Source organism: Entelurus aequoreus, linkage group LG01 (assembly GCF_033978785.1).
Source record: "Entelurus aequoreus isolate RoL-2023_Sb linkage group LG01, RoL_Eaeq_v1.1, whole genome shotgun sequence".
Taxonomy (NCBI): domain Eukaryota; kingdom Metazoa; phylum Chordata; class Actinopteri; order Syngnathiformes; family Syngnathidae; genus Entelurus; species Entelurus aequoreus.
Window position 1 is genome coordinate 15,816,952 of NC_084731.1, and position 17,774 is coordinate 15,834,725.

Consider the following 17,774-nt stretch of genomic DNA (forward strand, 5'->3'; position numbering starts at 1 on the left):
CCGGTACCTTGTAAAAATGTGTAGAATAAATATTACCTTTCAACATTTCTGTCAACAAAGATTTGCTTCAGGCTGCAACCCAGTCATTTTGATAGTAGGCTGTTATAGCCTACTTACGTCATGTGTTGCCTTCATTATAAGACTTATATACGGCTTTTTTTTTGCGGTTCCAGACAGATTTGTTTTTTGTATTTTCGGTCCAATGTGGCTCTTTCAACGTTTTGGGTTGCCGACCCCTGGGTTAATGAGTCTTTTTTTCTCATGGTACTTATCTGCTGGTTGTCCTTTCATAGTTCAACAATGTGGGCAAAGGACAAGAAAATTGCAGGAATTTAGCAGCAAATATCCAAGCTTACAAATAAGTGATTCTATTTACTGTACTACACGTTAAACATTGTAAATACTGGGATGTACCCACGTAGCATGTAAACTGAGAGACCGCCTAATAGTAAACAATTCAATTTGATGCTGAAGATCAATGTACATCTGCATCATGTAGGCGCATCCTTTAGAGCAGTGTTTTTCAACCTTTTTTGAGCCAAGGCACATTTTTTGCGTTGAAAAAATCTGGCACACCACCAGCAGAAATCATTAAAAAACGAAACTCAGTTGATTGTATAAAAGTCGTCGCAATTGTTGGATATGACTTTAAACCATAACCAAGCATGCATCACTATAGCTCTTGTCTCAAAGTAGGTGTACTGTCACCACTTGTCACATCACGCCCTGACTTATTTTGAGTTTTTTGCTGTTTTCCTGTGTGTAGTGTTTTAGTTCTTGTCTTGCGCTCCTATTTTGGTGGCTTTTTCTCTTTTTTTGGTATTTTCCTGTAGCAGTTTCATGTCTTTCTTTGAGCAATATTTCCCGCATCTACTTTGTTTTAGCAATCAAGAATATTTCAGTTTTTTTTATCCTTCTTTGTGGGGACATTGTTGATTGTCATGTCATGTTCGGAAGTACATTGTGGACGCCGTCTTTGCTCCACAGTAAGTCTTTGCTGTCGTCCAGCATTCTGTTTTTGTTTATTTTGTAGCCAGTTCACTTTTACTTTCGTTCTGCATAGCCTTCCCTAAGCTTCAATGCCTTTTCTTAGGGGCACTCAACTTTTGTTTATTTTTGGTTTAAGCATTTTTACCTGCACGCTGCCTCCCGCTGTTCCCATTTACAAAGCAATTAGCTACCGACTGCCACCTACTGATATGGAAGATTATTACACAGTTACTCTGCCGAGCTCTAGACAGCACCGACACTCAACAACAACACATCATTTGCAGACTATAATTACTGGTTTGCAAAAAATATTTTTAACCCAAATAGGTGAAATTAGATAATCTCCCACGGCACACCAGACTGTATCTCACGGCACACAGTGGTTGAAAAACACTGCTTTAGAGAACCGCTCGGGAGACTGAGCAACACATGCTGTTTGTGGCAGAAGTGTGTGTTGTTGCGCGAGCGTCCATGCGCCAAGTGGCGGTATTACAGTAGATCACTCCCTCTCTGGTATGACTCATATCAGATTTCTACTGTGGTGTAACCACAGTAGGATTCACACATTATCAAAAAAAATGCCCAAGCAGTCAATGAATTTGCGACTTACATATGAAGTGTGCCACCGACCAGTGTCAGTTACATGTTTCGATTCATCCACTGTCTGCGGCTCACCTAGATCATTCATCACTGCCATGGATGAGGGCGCTGAAATTAACTGGGCTCTCATCATTTCCCTCCTGCCTATTCACAAGCTTTCTTTACTCACAGGTCCTTTACTCACTCCCTCTTTGTCTCGCTTAGGCCTGCTTCTGCTCTTTTTTTTTATACCTCTCCATCATGATTGTTTCTTGGCCTTGCTCCCCTTCTTCTGTCTCTGTCACCTTCTGGGTAACTTCCTTTCTTACTGCATCCCCTTTTTTCACTCGGTGTAATTCAGAAGAAGACAAGCACAGACTATTAGATTTTTCTAGTCAGATGCTTTCAGTGGTGCAGTACAGTCCGTACCTAAGTGTGTTAAATCAGACTAGCAAGTGGGTCTGGCTTGGTTTTTTTTGTCTGTTGAGCCAACCATTTGTAGAACACTCCAAGTGTGCAACTCAGTTTGGGAATGAGTTTAACGCACGAATACACCCTTCTACAAGGCATTTCTGTCCTATTCGGAGGACCCGGACCTCTTGATTTTCATACATCACTAATCGGCTTTTCTACTTCAACTCTATGTAATTTGCATGCCTTTGTCCATTAAGTGAAGATGTTGACTTTTTTTCTGTGACCACCTTGGCAGTTCCTGGGCTCTTAGTATCTTTTCATTCAATTCACATGCACAAATTAGGCTCCTGTTTGTCAATCCATCCACAAAGGAATGGCACTCCCAAGAGAGAGAGAGAGAGGCAACCCACCAGGTAGACCTTGTTGTATGGTCTTTGAGTAATGGTCCTCATCCCTTCCAGGCCCTTGTCAAAGAGCTTTGAAGGATCCTTGACAGCCCTTGAGCGGCACATATAGCAGAGAGCCCCACTCTTACAACCTCTCACTGGCTTATCACACCATCACACCTCAAGCAGTCTCTTAATTAGCCTGTTCAAATTAGGAGGTTTCTGGTTCTCTGTGCCAGGTTACATTTTTTTCACATTTTTGTGAAAGAAGGTGTTGAAGTTATAACAATTTGGTGGGTGGACTACTTCCTATCCCTATTTTACAACTAAAACACACCTTTCTCTGTTTAAGAAAATCCATGTTTTGTCCTGTACAGCAAAGGCCTGTTTTCAAATGAACACATGAAAATATTCCACCAGACCCTGCAATTAGAGATGTCCGATAACGGCTTTTTTGCCGATATCCGATATTCCGATGTTCTCCAACACTTAATTACCAATTCCGATATCAACCGATACCGATATATACAGTCGTGGAATTAACACATTATTATGCATAATTTTGTTGTGATGCCCAGCTGGATGCATTAAACAATGTAACAAGGTTTTCCAAAATAAATCAACTCAAGTTATGGAAAAAAAATGCTAACATGGCACTGCCATATTTATTATTGAAGTCACAAAGTGCATTATTTTTTTTAACATGCCTCAAAACAGCAGCTTGGAATTTGGGACATGCATGAGGAGGTTGAGGTGTGGTGGGAGGGTAGTGGGGGGTGTATATTGTAGCGTCCCGGAAGAGTTAGTGCTGCAAGGGGTTCTGGGTATTTGTTCTGTTGTGTTTATGTTGTGTTGCGGTGCGGTGCGGATGTTCTCCCGAAATGTGTTTGTCATTCTTGTTTGGTGTGGGTTCTCAGTGTGGCGCATATTTGTAACGTTGTTAATGTTGTTTATACGGCCACCCTCAGTGTGACCTGTATGGCTGTTGACCAAGTATGCTTGCATTCACTTGTGTGTGTGTGTGAAAAGCCTTAGATATTATGTGATTGGGCGGCATGCAAAGGCAGTGCCTTTAAGGTTTATTGGCGCTCTGTACTTCTCCCTACGTCCGTGTACACAGCGGCGTTTTAAAAAGTCATACATTTTACTTTTTGAAACCGATACCGATAATTTTGAAACCGATACCGATAATTTCCGATATTACATTTTAAAGCATTTATCGGCCGATAATATCGGCAGTCCGATAATATCGGACATCTCTACCTGCAATGTGTTTGCAAAAGTCTGAATTGAAGCTGGATTTCAATACAACATACTGTCATGAGTCATAACCAGGAAGGAACAGAACTAGATAATAAAAAAAAAAGTTATTTGACAACCAGCAACCTTTGGATCACTACCAAGCTGCTTCTTATCATAGTGTACTCAACGATGAACGCCGCAAAGTGCTTGGGAGTCTTGCATATTTTTGTTTGCAGAATTTGCCCATTATGTTGAGCATGAGTACACTCTGATTTTTTGTTTTCTTTTTTATGCGGACTGTTATCATATTTGCATTCATGTGCGTTATGTATAGGCTGTGAATAGAAAATGGTGCATCCTGAATGAATTTTTCTTAGATTCATTGTTATATATATCACTGTACAGTATGCTGTATTTGTTAACACAGATGTTGTGTAGTAGTTTCCCCCCCTGACTTGTACCGTAATCATCAGATTTACCCCTCCTGTGCACAGATATGTCCATATTTGGCCAGTATCCCGCTCAAGACGACTTCTACCTGGTGATGTGCAGCCACTGTAGTCAAGTTGTCAAGCCCCAAGCCTTCCAAGCACATTATGGTAAGTGCTGCAGAAATTCTATTCATACTAGTGTTGTCCCGATACCAATATTTTGATACTGGTACCGGTACCAGAATGTTTTTCTGTACTTTTCTATACTTTTCTAAATAAAGGGGACCACAAAAATGCCATTATTGGCATTATTTTAACAAAAAATCTTACGGTACATTAAACATATGTTTCTTATTGCAAGTTTGTCCTTAAATAAAATATTGAACATACAAGACAACTTGTCTTTTAGTAGTAAGTAAGCAAACAAAGGTTCCTAATTTAGCTGCTGACATATGCAGTAACATATTGTGTCATTTTCCATTCTTTTATTTTGTCAACATTATTAAGCACAAATGGTAGAAAATGAATTATTAATCCACTTGTTCATTTACTGTTAATATCTGCTTACTTTCTCTTTAAACATGTTCTATCTACACTTCTGTTAAAATGTAATAATCACTTATTCTTCTGTTTGATACTTTACATTAGTTTTGGATGATACCATCTGTACTTTTTAGAGGCGGTATTGTACAGAATATGATTCATTAGTATCGCTGTACTATACTAGTACCAGTATACCGTACAACCTTGATATATACTATTGAACAACACATTCTGTATATTCGCAGAGATTCTCCAGGTAGACATCTGAGTGATTGTTTTCTTCAAACTAAATACTGTATTTTCTGGGCTATAGAGCGCACCAATATTTAAGCCACACCCACCAAATTTTAGAAGGAAAAAAATGTTTTTACATATATTAGCCACACCTAAGTTGCATATATATACAGGTATGAAACATTTTATAAAAGTTTATTTACATATCTTAATTGTTTGTAATTGGTGCCTGTAACACAGCAATTAAACGGCTGGTCAAACAAAACAGAACTAATCGTCATGGAACCACTAGCTGCGGAAAAGTCAAAAACTCCACTGTGATGTTTTGGTGAATTTCCAAAAACTGAAACAATACAAAAAGAATGCCACTGTGAGTTAATAATACTAACACACACATTTTGTTGGCATATTCGCTAATGCTAACAACACTAACTTGATTACATTACTATAGCACGTACAAATACGTATGAAAACACTCCTACAGACATCACACATGGGACGGTTTAGTAAGTATGAATTGTATTAGGTATATTGTAAAACTTAGAAACGTTGCTTGGAGTAATGAATGAAGAATTATTTCGCTATGGACGGGGATACTTCCGGTTCAAGGTATGAAACAGGAAGCGCATTGTCAACCCACAGCACCTGCAGTGAGCGAACTCGTCCAGAAGTTGGCGCCATAGCACAAACAATAACACACCTTTTCAGTGTCTCTGTCGGTGTAATATGGAAACTTTTTGTGGAATACAAAACATTATGGCCATTTCGCGAAGAAAAGTCCATAAATTAGCCTCACCGTTTTATAGGCCCCAAAGTTCAAAGCGTTGGAAAAAAAATAGCGGCTTATAGACGGGAAAATACGGGATGCATTGAACGCAAAAATCACCATTTTGCAAATAGTTGAATAGTAAGCGACTGCATTGCTCATGGGAACATTTCTCACATCAGTATACTACTGTGGGAATATTTCCCTTCTCCTTTCACCATTTTCTCTAACCACTTAACGTTTTTAACACATGAACCTGAGAAGGCCCCACATACTTGTGTTTATGTTCCCACATGCATAACTCAACTCCCCTGATAATATTTGATACAGTTGTCTGTGCTACAAGTGATATACAACTTTTTTTTTAACGCACAGAAGAGGAATCCGAATGCTAAGCTGAGTTTGTTAATATGTCAGAGGTGTATGTTCAAATAAATGATTTAACTCTTGAACATTTTAAAACAGGGATATTAAACTCAATTGTTTTGGAGGCCACATTTCCAGAAAGCTAAGGACTTTTCCCTTGACTATTAGTCTTATTTTATATATATTTCGAAGAACCAGCGTCCTCTCCCTTATACCGTATTTTTCGGACTATAAGTCACAGTTTTTTTCATAGTTTGGCCGGGGGTGCGACTTATGTGTGAAATTATTAACACATTACCGTAAAATATCAAATTTAACTCATTCACGTAAGAGACTAGACTTATAAGATTTTATCGGATTTAGCGATTAGGAGGGACAGATTGTTTGGTAAACGTATAGCATGTTCTATATGTTATGGTTATTTGAATGACTCTTACCATAATATGTTACGTTAACATACCAGGCACGTTCTCAGTTGGTTATTTATGCCTCATATAACGTACACTTATTCAGCCTGTTGTTCACTATTCTTTGTTTATTTTAAATTGCCTTTCAAATGTCTATTCTTGGTGTTGGCTTTTATCAAATAAATTTCCCCCAAAAATGCGACTTATACTCCAGTGCGACTTATATATGCTTTTTCCCTTCTTTATTAAAGGCCTACTGAAACCCACTACTACCGACCACGCAGTCTGATAGTTTATATATCAATGATGAAATCTTAACATTGCAACACATGCCAATACGGCCGGGTTAACTTATAAAGTGCAATTTTAAATTTCCAGCTAAACTTCCGGTTGAAAACGCCTTTGGATGATGACGTATGCGCGTGACGTAGCCAGTGAAACAGGAGTATCGGTACCCCATTGAAGCCAATACAAAAAGCTCTGTTTTCATTTCATAATTCCACAGTATTCTGGACATCTGTGTTGGTGAATCTTTTGCAATTTGTTTAATGAACAATGGAGATTGCAAAGAAGAAAGTTGTAGGTGGGATCGGTGTATTAGCGGCTGGCTGTAGCAACACAACAAGAAGGACTTACTTGGATAGCAGACGCGCTAGCCGATGCTAGCCGCCTTCGCATCTGTGTTGGGGTGAAGTCCTTCAATGCGCCGTCGATCGCTGGAACGCAGGTGAGCACGGGTGTTGATGAGCAGATGAGGGCTGGCTGGCGTAGGTGGAGCGCTAATGTTTTTATCATTGCTCTGTGAGGTCCGGTTGCTAAGTTGCTAAGTTAGCCTTAGCGTCGTTAGCAACAGCATTGTTAAGCTTTGCCAGGCTGAGAATTATTAACCGTGTAGTTACATGTACATGGTTTAATAGTATTGTTGATCTTCTGTCTATCCTTCCAGTCAGGGATTTATTTATTTTGTTTCTATCTGCATTTGAGACAGATGCTATCACGTTAGCTCAGTAGCTAAAGAGCTTCGTCGATGTATTGTCGTGGAGATAAAAGTCACTGTGAATGTCCATTTCGTGTTCTCGACTCTCATTTTCAAGAGGATATAGTATCCGAGGTGGTATAAAATACAAATCCGTGATCCACAATAGAAAAAGGAGAGAGTGTGGAATCCAATGAGCCAGCTTGTACCTAAGTTACGGTCAGAGCGAAAAAAGATATGTATTTCACTGCATTCTAGTCCGTCACTCTAACGTTCCTCATCCACGAATCTTTCATCCTCGCTCAAATTAATGGGGTAATCGTCGCTTTCTCGATCCGAATAGCTCGAGCTGCGTTGAAAACAATAGGAAAATATGAGGAAGTGAACAACTGACAACGTCACGCTACTTCCGGTAGGGGCAAGGCTTTTTTTTAATCAGAGACCAAAAGTTGCGAACTTTATCGTCGATTTTCTCTACTAAATCCTTTCAGCAAAAATATGGCAATATCGCGAAATGATCAAGTATGACACATAGAATGGATCTGCTATTCCCGTTTAAATTTAAAAAAATCATTACAGTAGGCCTTTAAAGGCCTACTGAAATGAATTTTTTTTATTTAAACGGGGATAGCAGATCTATTCTATGTGTCATACTTGATCATTTCGCGATATTGCCATATTTTTGCTGAAAGGATTTAGTATAGAACAACGACGATAAAGATTGCAACTTTTGGTATCTGATAAAAAAAAGGCTTGCCCCTACCGGAAGTAGCGTGACGTAGTCAGTTGAACATATACGCAAAGTTCCCTATTGTTTACAATGATGGCCGCATGAAGTGAGAGAGATTCGGACCGAGAAAGCGACAATTTCCCCATTAATTTGAGCGAGGATGAAATATTTTTAAATGAGGAAAGTGCAAGTGAAGGACTAGTGGGGAGTGGAAGATGCTGTGAGAGCCGGGGGTGACCTGATATTCAGCTGGGAATGACTACAACAGTAAATAAACACAAGACATATATATACTCTATTAGCCACAACACAACCAGGCTTATATTTAATATGCCACAAATTAATCCTGCATAATAACACCTGCGTGTTTGTTATGCTAGCTCCTAGCTCCTCTGCTAGCTCCTAGCTCCATAGAACACGCCAATACAATTCAAACACCTGATCAACACACACAATCACTCAGCCCAAAAGACCGTTCACCTAACCCAAGGTTCATAAAGCTTATATATTTTTAAAAAGTTACGTACGTGACGCGCACGTAGGTACGGTATGTGTTATGCTAGCTCCTCTGCTAGCTCCTAGCTCCATAGAACACGCCAATACAATTCAAACACATGATCAACACACACAATCACTCAGCCCAAAAGACCGTTCACCTAATCCAAGGTTCATAAAGCTTATATATTTTTAAAAAGTTACGTACGTGACGCGCACGTAGGTACGGTACGTGTTATGCTAGCTCCTCTGCTAGCTCCTAGCTCCATAGAACACGCCAATACAATTCAAACACATGATCAACACACACAATCACTCAGCCCAAAAGACCGTTCACCTAACCCAAGGTTCATAAAGCTTATATATTTTAAAAAAGTTACGTACATACGCAAAAAAAAGCCAAAGCTGCATACTCACAGTAGCACGTCTGCGTCTTTGTCATCCAAATCAAAGTAATCCTGGTAAGAGTCTGTGTTGTCCCAGTTCTCTACAGGCGTCTGTGTATCCAAATCAAAAGTCCTCCTGGTTAGAGTCTCTGTTATCCGAGTTCTTCCATCTTGACTGCATCTTTCGGGAATGTAAACAAAGAAGCGCCGGCTGTGTACTGTTGTGGCTGACTACGTTCGAAAAATACGTCCATTTCGCACCGACAACTTTCTTCTTTGCTTGCTTGGCTTCCTTCTCCATAATGCAATGAACATGATTGAAACAGATTCACGAACACAGATGTCCAGAATACTGTGGAATTATGAAATGAAAACAGAGCTTTTTCGTATCGACTTCAATGTGGAAGGCATACCCGTGTTCGCCGGGCCACGTCACGCGCATACGTCATCCTCAGAGGCGTTTCGAACCGGAAGTTTAGCGGCAAATTTAAAATGTCACTTTATAAGTTAACCCGGCCGTATTGGCATGTGTTATAATGTTAAGATTTCATCATTGATATATAAACTATCAGACTGCGTGGTCGGTAGTAGTGGCTTTCAGTAGGCCTTTAAGCATTTTCGGCCGGTGCGACCTATACTCCGGAGCGACTTATACTCCAAAACAAAACAAAAGATTAAAATGCAGTACAACCTGATCAAATAATAAAATGTTGTAATACAAAAATAGCAACAACAAAGAACCAAAAAAAGTAATAATAACTTTGAGTTTACATAATAATGTTCATACCAAAGATAAAAAGAGCAATATAAAAATATATATATATATTTTTGCAAAAGTAAAACAAAGAACCAATGGCCTAAAATATACACATTAGTGTACCAAAGACAAACAATAGGTGACGAAAAAGTACCATCCATCCATTTTCTACTGCTTGTCCCACAATCAATAAAATAGTCAATAGTCAATAAAAACAGTCATGACATTAGGTACAATCTAGAATAATCTCTTTCCGCAATACTTCTCCTCTTAGTCTATTCTTAAAACCCACTATGCTGGTGATTGATACCAGATATTGTGGAAGTCGATTCCAGTAAGTGATTGCCCTATACATTAGTCTTTTTCAAAACATCAGTTTTGGGTTTAAGACGGGTGAAAGCTGAACAGATGTTTACCTTATTGGGATAAGGTAAACATCTGTTCAGTATTTTAACATAAAAGTGTTTGATTGTGAGGCATTAAAAGCCACAAAATGCAATGGGTCCATCAGACCCACAAACGCTGGCTGAGTAACAACAATATGAACATTACACAAGGGTTAAAGACCTTCTGCAAAATAGTTAGTCAATGATCATATTTATGACCGCACTCTACTGTTTTTTAGAATCTGCTGCAAAAATGTGCGTCACTCATAGGTTTTTTCAAACTGAATTTGCGGGCAACCAGTTGACTGTTACAAATGATGAAAAAAAGAGGACCTAAAATGGAACCTTGAGGAACACTACTGGTATAACTAAAAAAGTTGAACACATGACTACTGATTGCTAGGTGGCATGTAGGTGCTGGTGTCAGCAACTCATAGAGTGGTTCAAGTTCTCAATCATATTTCAATTTAGGAGGTGCGTGAAAAAATGTTTGTCCCCAAGGGGGCATGACAAGAAATAGATGAGAAGCACTACCGTAACCAAATTTACACATGCTTGTTAACTTGAATAGGGAAATAGCATTTTGCTGCCACAGTTTTTGCTCAGCCACAAGAGGGAGGTATCATAACACATAATGTGAGCTGCCGTTTTCTATCATGGACACCTGTATATATCTCACAAAAATGTGCTGTATACTCTCCTTATATGGATTTAATGTATTTAGAATTTAGTGTGGATTTGTGTCCTTGTTTTAAATACAAATATGAATCTTCATAAGTAAAGTCTGAAGAGCAAAATAAGGAGGCTTATGGCAGTTTGTTTTTGGACTTGGAGTTTAATGAATACATGTATTATTTGTCTCAAAGTCTGCGGAGATGTCAAAGCAGCAAGCATTTTAGGATGGAACATGAATATATGTCATATTTATATTAAAGTGGTTTGTATATAGTAGGGCTGTGAATATTTGGGCACCACATGATTAGATTCAATTAGATTATTGGGGGTAACAATTTGATTCAGAATCGATTCTGGATTCAAAATGATTCTGGATTCAAAAATAATATTTTTTTAAATAACATTGGGTGCCAGTTATATGATTAATGCCATAAAATAGATAACAGCTCTGATAAATGTATATATTACTTAATAGATACTTGGTTTTTTTTAAATAAAATTCTACCCAACCATTTAATAAAGTCAAAAACAAATAGGGCAACAAGAGTAGCATCCATTGCTTCTCTTTTCTAAAGTAAATCTGTACAACAGATATGATCATCTACATCAACAATATGATTTCCCTGAGTGGCTGGACAGGACAGATTAAAACATTATATATAATACATTTTTATTTTATTTTATTTTTTTTAATCAAATTTTTATATTTTTAAATCTGTTAAGAATCGTACAAGTAAGAATTACAGTTCATTCGAAAATCTATTTTTTGCTATCAAGTCACAGCAAACTACAGGAAGAAATGATTATAATCCAATCCAATCCACTTTATTTATATAGCACATTTGAACAACAAAATGTTTCCAAAGTGCTGCACAACAATATTAAAAACAATATTCAAATATTATCCTTAGCTCCACCAATGACTGAATAAAAACAAAAAATAAATAAATATAAAAACAATACAAAAATAAATATGATTAAAACGATTTTAAAGGGTAAAACCAATTAAAACAATAAATAAAAATCTAAATTTAAAAACACAGAGGACCACACAACTCACATAGTGTTAAAAGCCAGGGAATAAAAGTGGGTCTTATAACAATGGGATACAGTTGTATCTCATTTGATGAGCTCAGTTGGTTCCATGACCGAGCTCATAAAAAAATAAATTAATAAATAAGTAAATAAATCAAAAGCACTTGTGCCTCAAATCCACGTTGGCCAACATTGGTCATTGAAAAAAATTGAAATTAATGTAATGGTTTCTTGCCCCCAAAACACCTCAATTTTAACATATAATATGCCTTTCAAAAATAAGAAAACAAACTTTTAGAAAATGCATATTTTATTAACTAATTTTATCATTTTACCTTAGGGAGCGGTCTTCTGCGATGTCTCCTTCAGGCTGCTTCTCCACCTTATAACAATAGGAATTGTTACTGTTGTTTATGTTGCACACGGACGTCTTTAAGCGACGGACCGCAAGTCAGCGTTGACAGTCTGTGAAAGTACCAGCAGTGCGCAAGGGTAATGCTCGATCGTCCTTAACTGACACACGTCGGACACACTATCAGCAGCTACTCCATAGTATGGATATATGTCCGCTCTTTGGATGTTGTTTTTGTACGGAGGCTGCATCCTGTTTTGTTTGGTGCAGACTGACGGGAGGGCGCACAGGCTGCCTTGCCAGTTCGCCAGGCTACACGATTGGTCAGGATTTTTATTGACTTTGGGAATCATTTTGGTGATTTAACCCCCAATTAAATTTTTGTGCGCAGCCTAAGGCACACCTGTGCATTAATCATGCTGTTGAATCAGCATCATGATATACCACACCTGTGAGGTAGGATGGAATATCTTGGCAAATAAGAAATGCTCACTAACACAGATTTAGACAGATTTGTGAACAATATTTGAGATGAATAGGTATTTTGTGTATATAGTACGCGTTTTAGATCTTTGAGTTCAACTCGTGAAAAATGGGAGCTAAAACAAAAGTGTTGCGTTTATATTTTTCTTCAGTATACTTGCTTGGGGTGTGGGAAAAAATCGATTCGAATTCAAATCGCCATTCTCACATTGTACAGTATCGATTCTCATTTTTCAAAAATCGATTTAATTTTTTTTTAAATTTTTTAATTTTTTTATTAATCAATCCAACAAAACAATACACATCAATACCATAACAATGCAATCCAGTTCCAAAACCAAACCCGACCCAGCAACACTCAAAACAGCAATAAATAAAGCAATTGAGAGGAGACACAAACACGACACAGAACAATCCAAAAGTAGTGAAACAAAAATGAATATTATCAACAACAGTATCAATATTAGTTACAATTTCAACATAGCAGTGATTAAAAATCCCTCATTGACATTATCATTAGACATTTATAAAAAAATTTAAAAAATAAAAATGAACAATAGTGTCACAGTGGCTTACACTTGCATCGCATCTCATAAGCTTGACAACACACTGTGTCCAATATTTTCACAAAAATATAATAAGTCATATTTTTAGTTCATTTAATAGTTAAAACAAATTTACATTATTGCAATCAGTTGATAAAACATTGTCCTTGACAATTATAAAAGCTTTTTACAAAAATCTACTACTCTGCTTGCATGTCAGCAGACTGGGGTAGATCCTGCTGAAATCCTATGTATTGAATGAATAGAGAATTGTTTTGAATCGGAAAAATATCGTTTTTGAATCAAGAATCGCGTTGAATCAAAAAAATCGATTTATAATCGAATCGTGACCCAAGAATCGATATTGAATCGAAACGTGGGACACCCAAAGATTCGCAGCCCTAATACTTGCAGTGTGTATATAAAAAGTTGACGGAGGGTTTTGACGTTTTAGAGGGTTTTGAAGGCTACAAGGGTAACTCCTATTAGCCGCATCTTCCAAGCATTTGTTTATCATCTTTAAAAAAGACATGTGAATGATTGAATGAATGGCAAAAAAATGCAGTTTTCCTTTAACTTATATTCCTATCATATGAGCTAATTGATCTAAAATAGAACAGTCAGCAAAAACAGCATCTTAAGCACTGGTAAGACCATGGATGGTATTACTTTTAGGATCTCGAGTTTCTCAACTGTCGTCACAGATCATCAATCTGTCTTCTCATGTTTCCGAACACTTTACATGTTCTTGAACCCTGATTTCTAGATTATGCTCTCTTGACTCTGTATTTCCACTGCTGACTTACTTGCGTGTTTAACGTCATGACTCTAAACATCGCATTGTTTTCTTCCGCAGCCAAGGATTCCCCTTTACATTGAGCCAACTCTTTGGCGTTGTCAAAGAGGATATAAAGAATTCTGTTCTTTTGTTGTCTTTGGCTGCAGCTGTTTTTGTCTCAGTATTTGTTCTTTGCTTATAGAGAGACTAGGGTCTGTGTAGTTTCCTGGGAAGTTTGTGTGAGGTGACATGTGACCTGGATAGAACAAGGCAGCTGAAATAGAGGGGTGGCCGGGTGGCAGGAGCAAGAGTGGAGAAAATGCATTTATTCTACTTTTGCAAAGTAGGTTGGTAGCTTGTAGTGGACATGGCATTGTCAGTGCGCTGATGTTTTTTTAATTAATTTATTTCATGAGAAGGATATATCCATGATGGTTCAGGTACATGACATAAACTGCCCTTCTCTATAATGGACACCTGTTTATACCTAACACAAAAATGGGCCATATTCTGTCTTCTACCATATTCTCACTGTCCTTGTTTTAAGTAAGAATATGAAGTTCACATTTTGTCACCACTGTGTGAAGTGTGTCTTTACCAAAACATTTGCCTGGGCAGAGGTCACTTAGGGTTTTATGGGTCTCTGGGTTTCCCCTACATGTAATTGATCGTGGCGCGGAGTCACGACAAAATGGAAGCTGCCACACCTTAAAAATGAGGGTCTTTTACGTGAAAAAAAATTCAATTTATACCGTATTTTTCGGAGTATAAGTCGCTCCGGAGTATAAGTCGCACCAACCGAAAATGCATAATAAAAAAGGAAGAAAACATATATAAGTCGCACTGGAGTATAAGTCGCATTTTTGGGCGAAATTTATTTGATAAAACCCAACATCAAGAATAGACATTTGAAAGGCAATTTAAAATAAATAAAGAATAGTGAACAACAGGCTGAATAAGTGTACGTTATATGAGGCATAAATAACCAACTGAGAACGTGCCTGGTATGTTAACGTAACATATTATGGTAAGAGTCATTCAAATAACTATAACATATAGAACATGCTATACGTTTACCAAACAATCTGTCACTCCTAATCGCCAAACCCCATGAAATCTTATACGTCTAGTCTCTTACGTGAATGAGCTAAATCATATTATTTGATATTTTACGCTAATGTGTTAATAATTTCACACATAAGTCGCTCCGGAGTATAAGTCACACCCCCGGCCAAACTATGAAAAAAACTGCGACTTATAGTCCGAAAAATATGGTATATATATATATGTATATATATATACATACATATCTATATATAGATATATATCTATATATATGTATATATATATATATATTTATAAATTAGGGGTGTAACGGTACGCGTATTTGTATTGAACTGTTTCGGTACGGGGGTTCCAGTTCGGTTCGGAGGTGTACCGAACGAGTTTCCACACGGACATATTAAGTAGCGTAACGCACGTTGTGTAAACAATGCACACTGAGGCACAACACACGGCATGCTAGCAGCTAACGGGCTAGGATAGACTGACCATACGTCCTCTTTTCACCGGACATGTCCTCTTTTGCGGAGCTGTCAGGGCGAAGTTTCTTAAATGCCTCAAATGTCCGGCATTTTGAGTTAGGGTTGCGTGTATTTTCAATGTACGTTCAGGGTTAAGAAGGGGTTAAAAACAAAACAAATTGTGCGCGCAGCAGCATTGGTGAGGGAGGGGCAGAGACAGAGAGAGAGAGAGAGAGAGAGAGAGAGAGAGAGTTATGATAAACGCGCATGCGTCGCCAGGCTCTGCTTTTTATCCATAGATTTATCAGATTTAATTTTTTATTATCTATAGCAGGGGTGTCAAAAGTGTGCCCCGGAGGCCATTTGCGGCCCACAGCTAATGTTTTAAAGGCCCACGGCACATTCTAAAAATACTATTAAAATAAACAAAAACATAACAAAACTTAAATAAAAAAGCTTAAAGGTTAAATGTAATTTAGAAAAAGTTGCAATGTTGACTAATAAAACAAAGCTTTTTTTTTTTTTTTTCAAACTGTCATTGCTCAAAACATAATATTGAATCAAAATCAATGTTATTATGAATTATTGACCTATCCAAGGTTCCCATTACTTCACATCAAATATTCCACTAAGAAAAATATTTTTGGTGGAAGATTTTGCAAATTTGGTAAATAAATAACCCAAAAATTTATATTTTGTTGTTTTCTTACTGTACTGAAAATGAACCGAACCGTGACCTCTAAACCGAGGTACGTACCCGAACCGAAATTTTTGTGTACCGTTACACCCCTAATATACATATATATATATACATACACACACACAGTACAGGCCAAAAGTTTGGACACACCTTCTCATTCGATGCGTTTTCTTTATTTTCATGACTATTTATTTAATCTATTTACAGTCATAATTGTAGATTGTCACTGAAGGCATCAACACTATGAATTATGAATTGTGTACATACACACATAAAAATAGAGAATTATAGTAGTAATAACGTGACATAAGTATTATGATGAGGAATTCATATTGTAAGCTAAATAAAAATAAGACAGGAAAAGGGCAAAAGTTGTTTTTTTTAACCAAAAACCGCAATACTATAAGTTAAAGTTAAAGTACCAATGATTGTCACACACACACTAGGTGTGGCGGAATTTCACCCATCACCCTTGATCACCCCCTGGGAGGTGAGGGGAGCAGTGAGCAGCAGCGGTGGCCGCGCCCGGCAATCATTTTTGGTGATTTAACCCCAAATTCCAACCCTTGATGCTGAGTGCCAAGCAGGGAGGTAATGGGTCCCATTTTTATAGTCTTTGGTATGACTCGGCCGGGGTTTGAACTCACGACCTACCAATTTCAGGGCGGACACTCTAACCACTAGGCCACTGAGCAGGTTGCTAGCCTGTGTCACCATTAGTGATTTAACAGAACATATATATTTTTGTCTATATTTTTCACAATTGCAATTATATTGAATACAAAATTATCATAGTTTCAATTAATTTTTCTGGCATCCAGACTTGTCACTCACCGCTGCGTACACATGCAAAAGCAGTCCAAGAGAAGCAAAGAAAACCCCAGAAAAATCAATTTACAGTCACATTGTTATTGCAATAATACATTCAATGATAAAATTTGCTAAATAGCCGACCACACACAAATCGTGTTTGTTACGCGCAGGCTTAGCTACGTCACTACGTGCTAAAAGCCGGAAGAAGTTCTAATGCTGAGAACTCTCTGGAAAGTTAGCGCCCTCTACAGGCAGCCGTGTAAATGTTGCAAACAACCCCTTTAAGTGTTTGCAGAGCTGGGATCATTAGAGATTGAAAGGTATTGTGTTACTACTTCCAGCATACATAAGTGTAATACACAGTCACTATAAATAGTACATGATGAAGGCTTCCTTTTAAAGTCTAAAGGTTCTGCTCTGTGCTTATTGGTTTTGATACTTCCTTTCAAGCAAATTGTTCAGAAAACGTTCAGAGAAGCTCAGGCATGAAAATGAAGCTCTCAACCTCCTGGTTGTTTCTATCTTTAGGCTGAGTTTGCATAGATCAGAAACACAGTATTGATGCAGAGTAGTGTCAGAACCCGATTACCTTGTGTCTCATCTTCCTCATTGCCTGTTGGTAGACTAGTGTTTAATTAATATTTTGTATGACCCCCTAGTTACTGCTTGTTCATGTTTTTTTTACTGAAATCATTTTGAGCGTTAAACACATTTCTCAGCAAAATAATATTTTCTCAGAGCGCCTTAACTTCATTATCTACTCCCGGGGTCGTGGGGTTTTG

The 17,774-nt window shown here is 37.7% G+C and overlaps 1 protein-coding gene across 3 annotated transcripts in view; it reads left to right on the forward strand.

The window, feature by feature from the left end:
- The window catches only part of LOC133648434 (ataxin-7), an 83,795-nt gene that overhangs the window by 39,950 nt on the left and 26,071 nt on the right, over window positions 1–17,774 (forward strand). For all 3 annotated transcript variants that reach the window (XM_062044538.1, XM_062044522.1, XM_062044531.1), the window contains one exon: window positions 4,106–4,210. In XM_062044538.1, coding sequence (XP_061900522.1) covers window positions 4,106–4,210 — 105 coding nt within the window. The remainder of the gene's footprint in view (window positions 1–4,105; window positions 4,211–17,774) is intronic.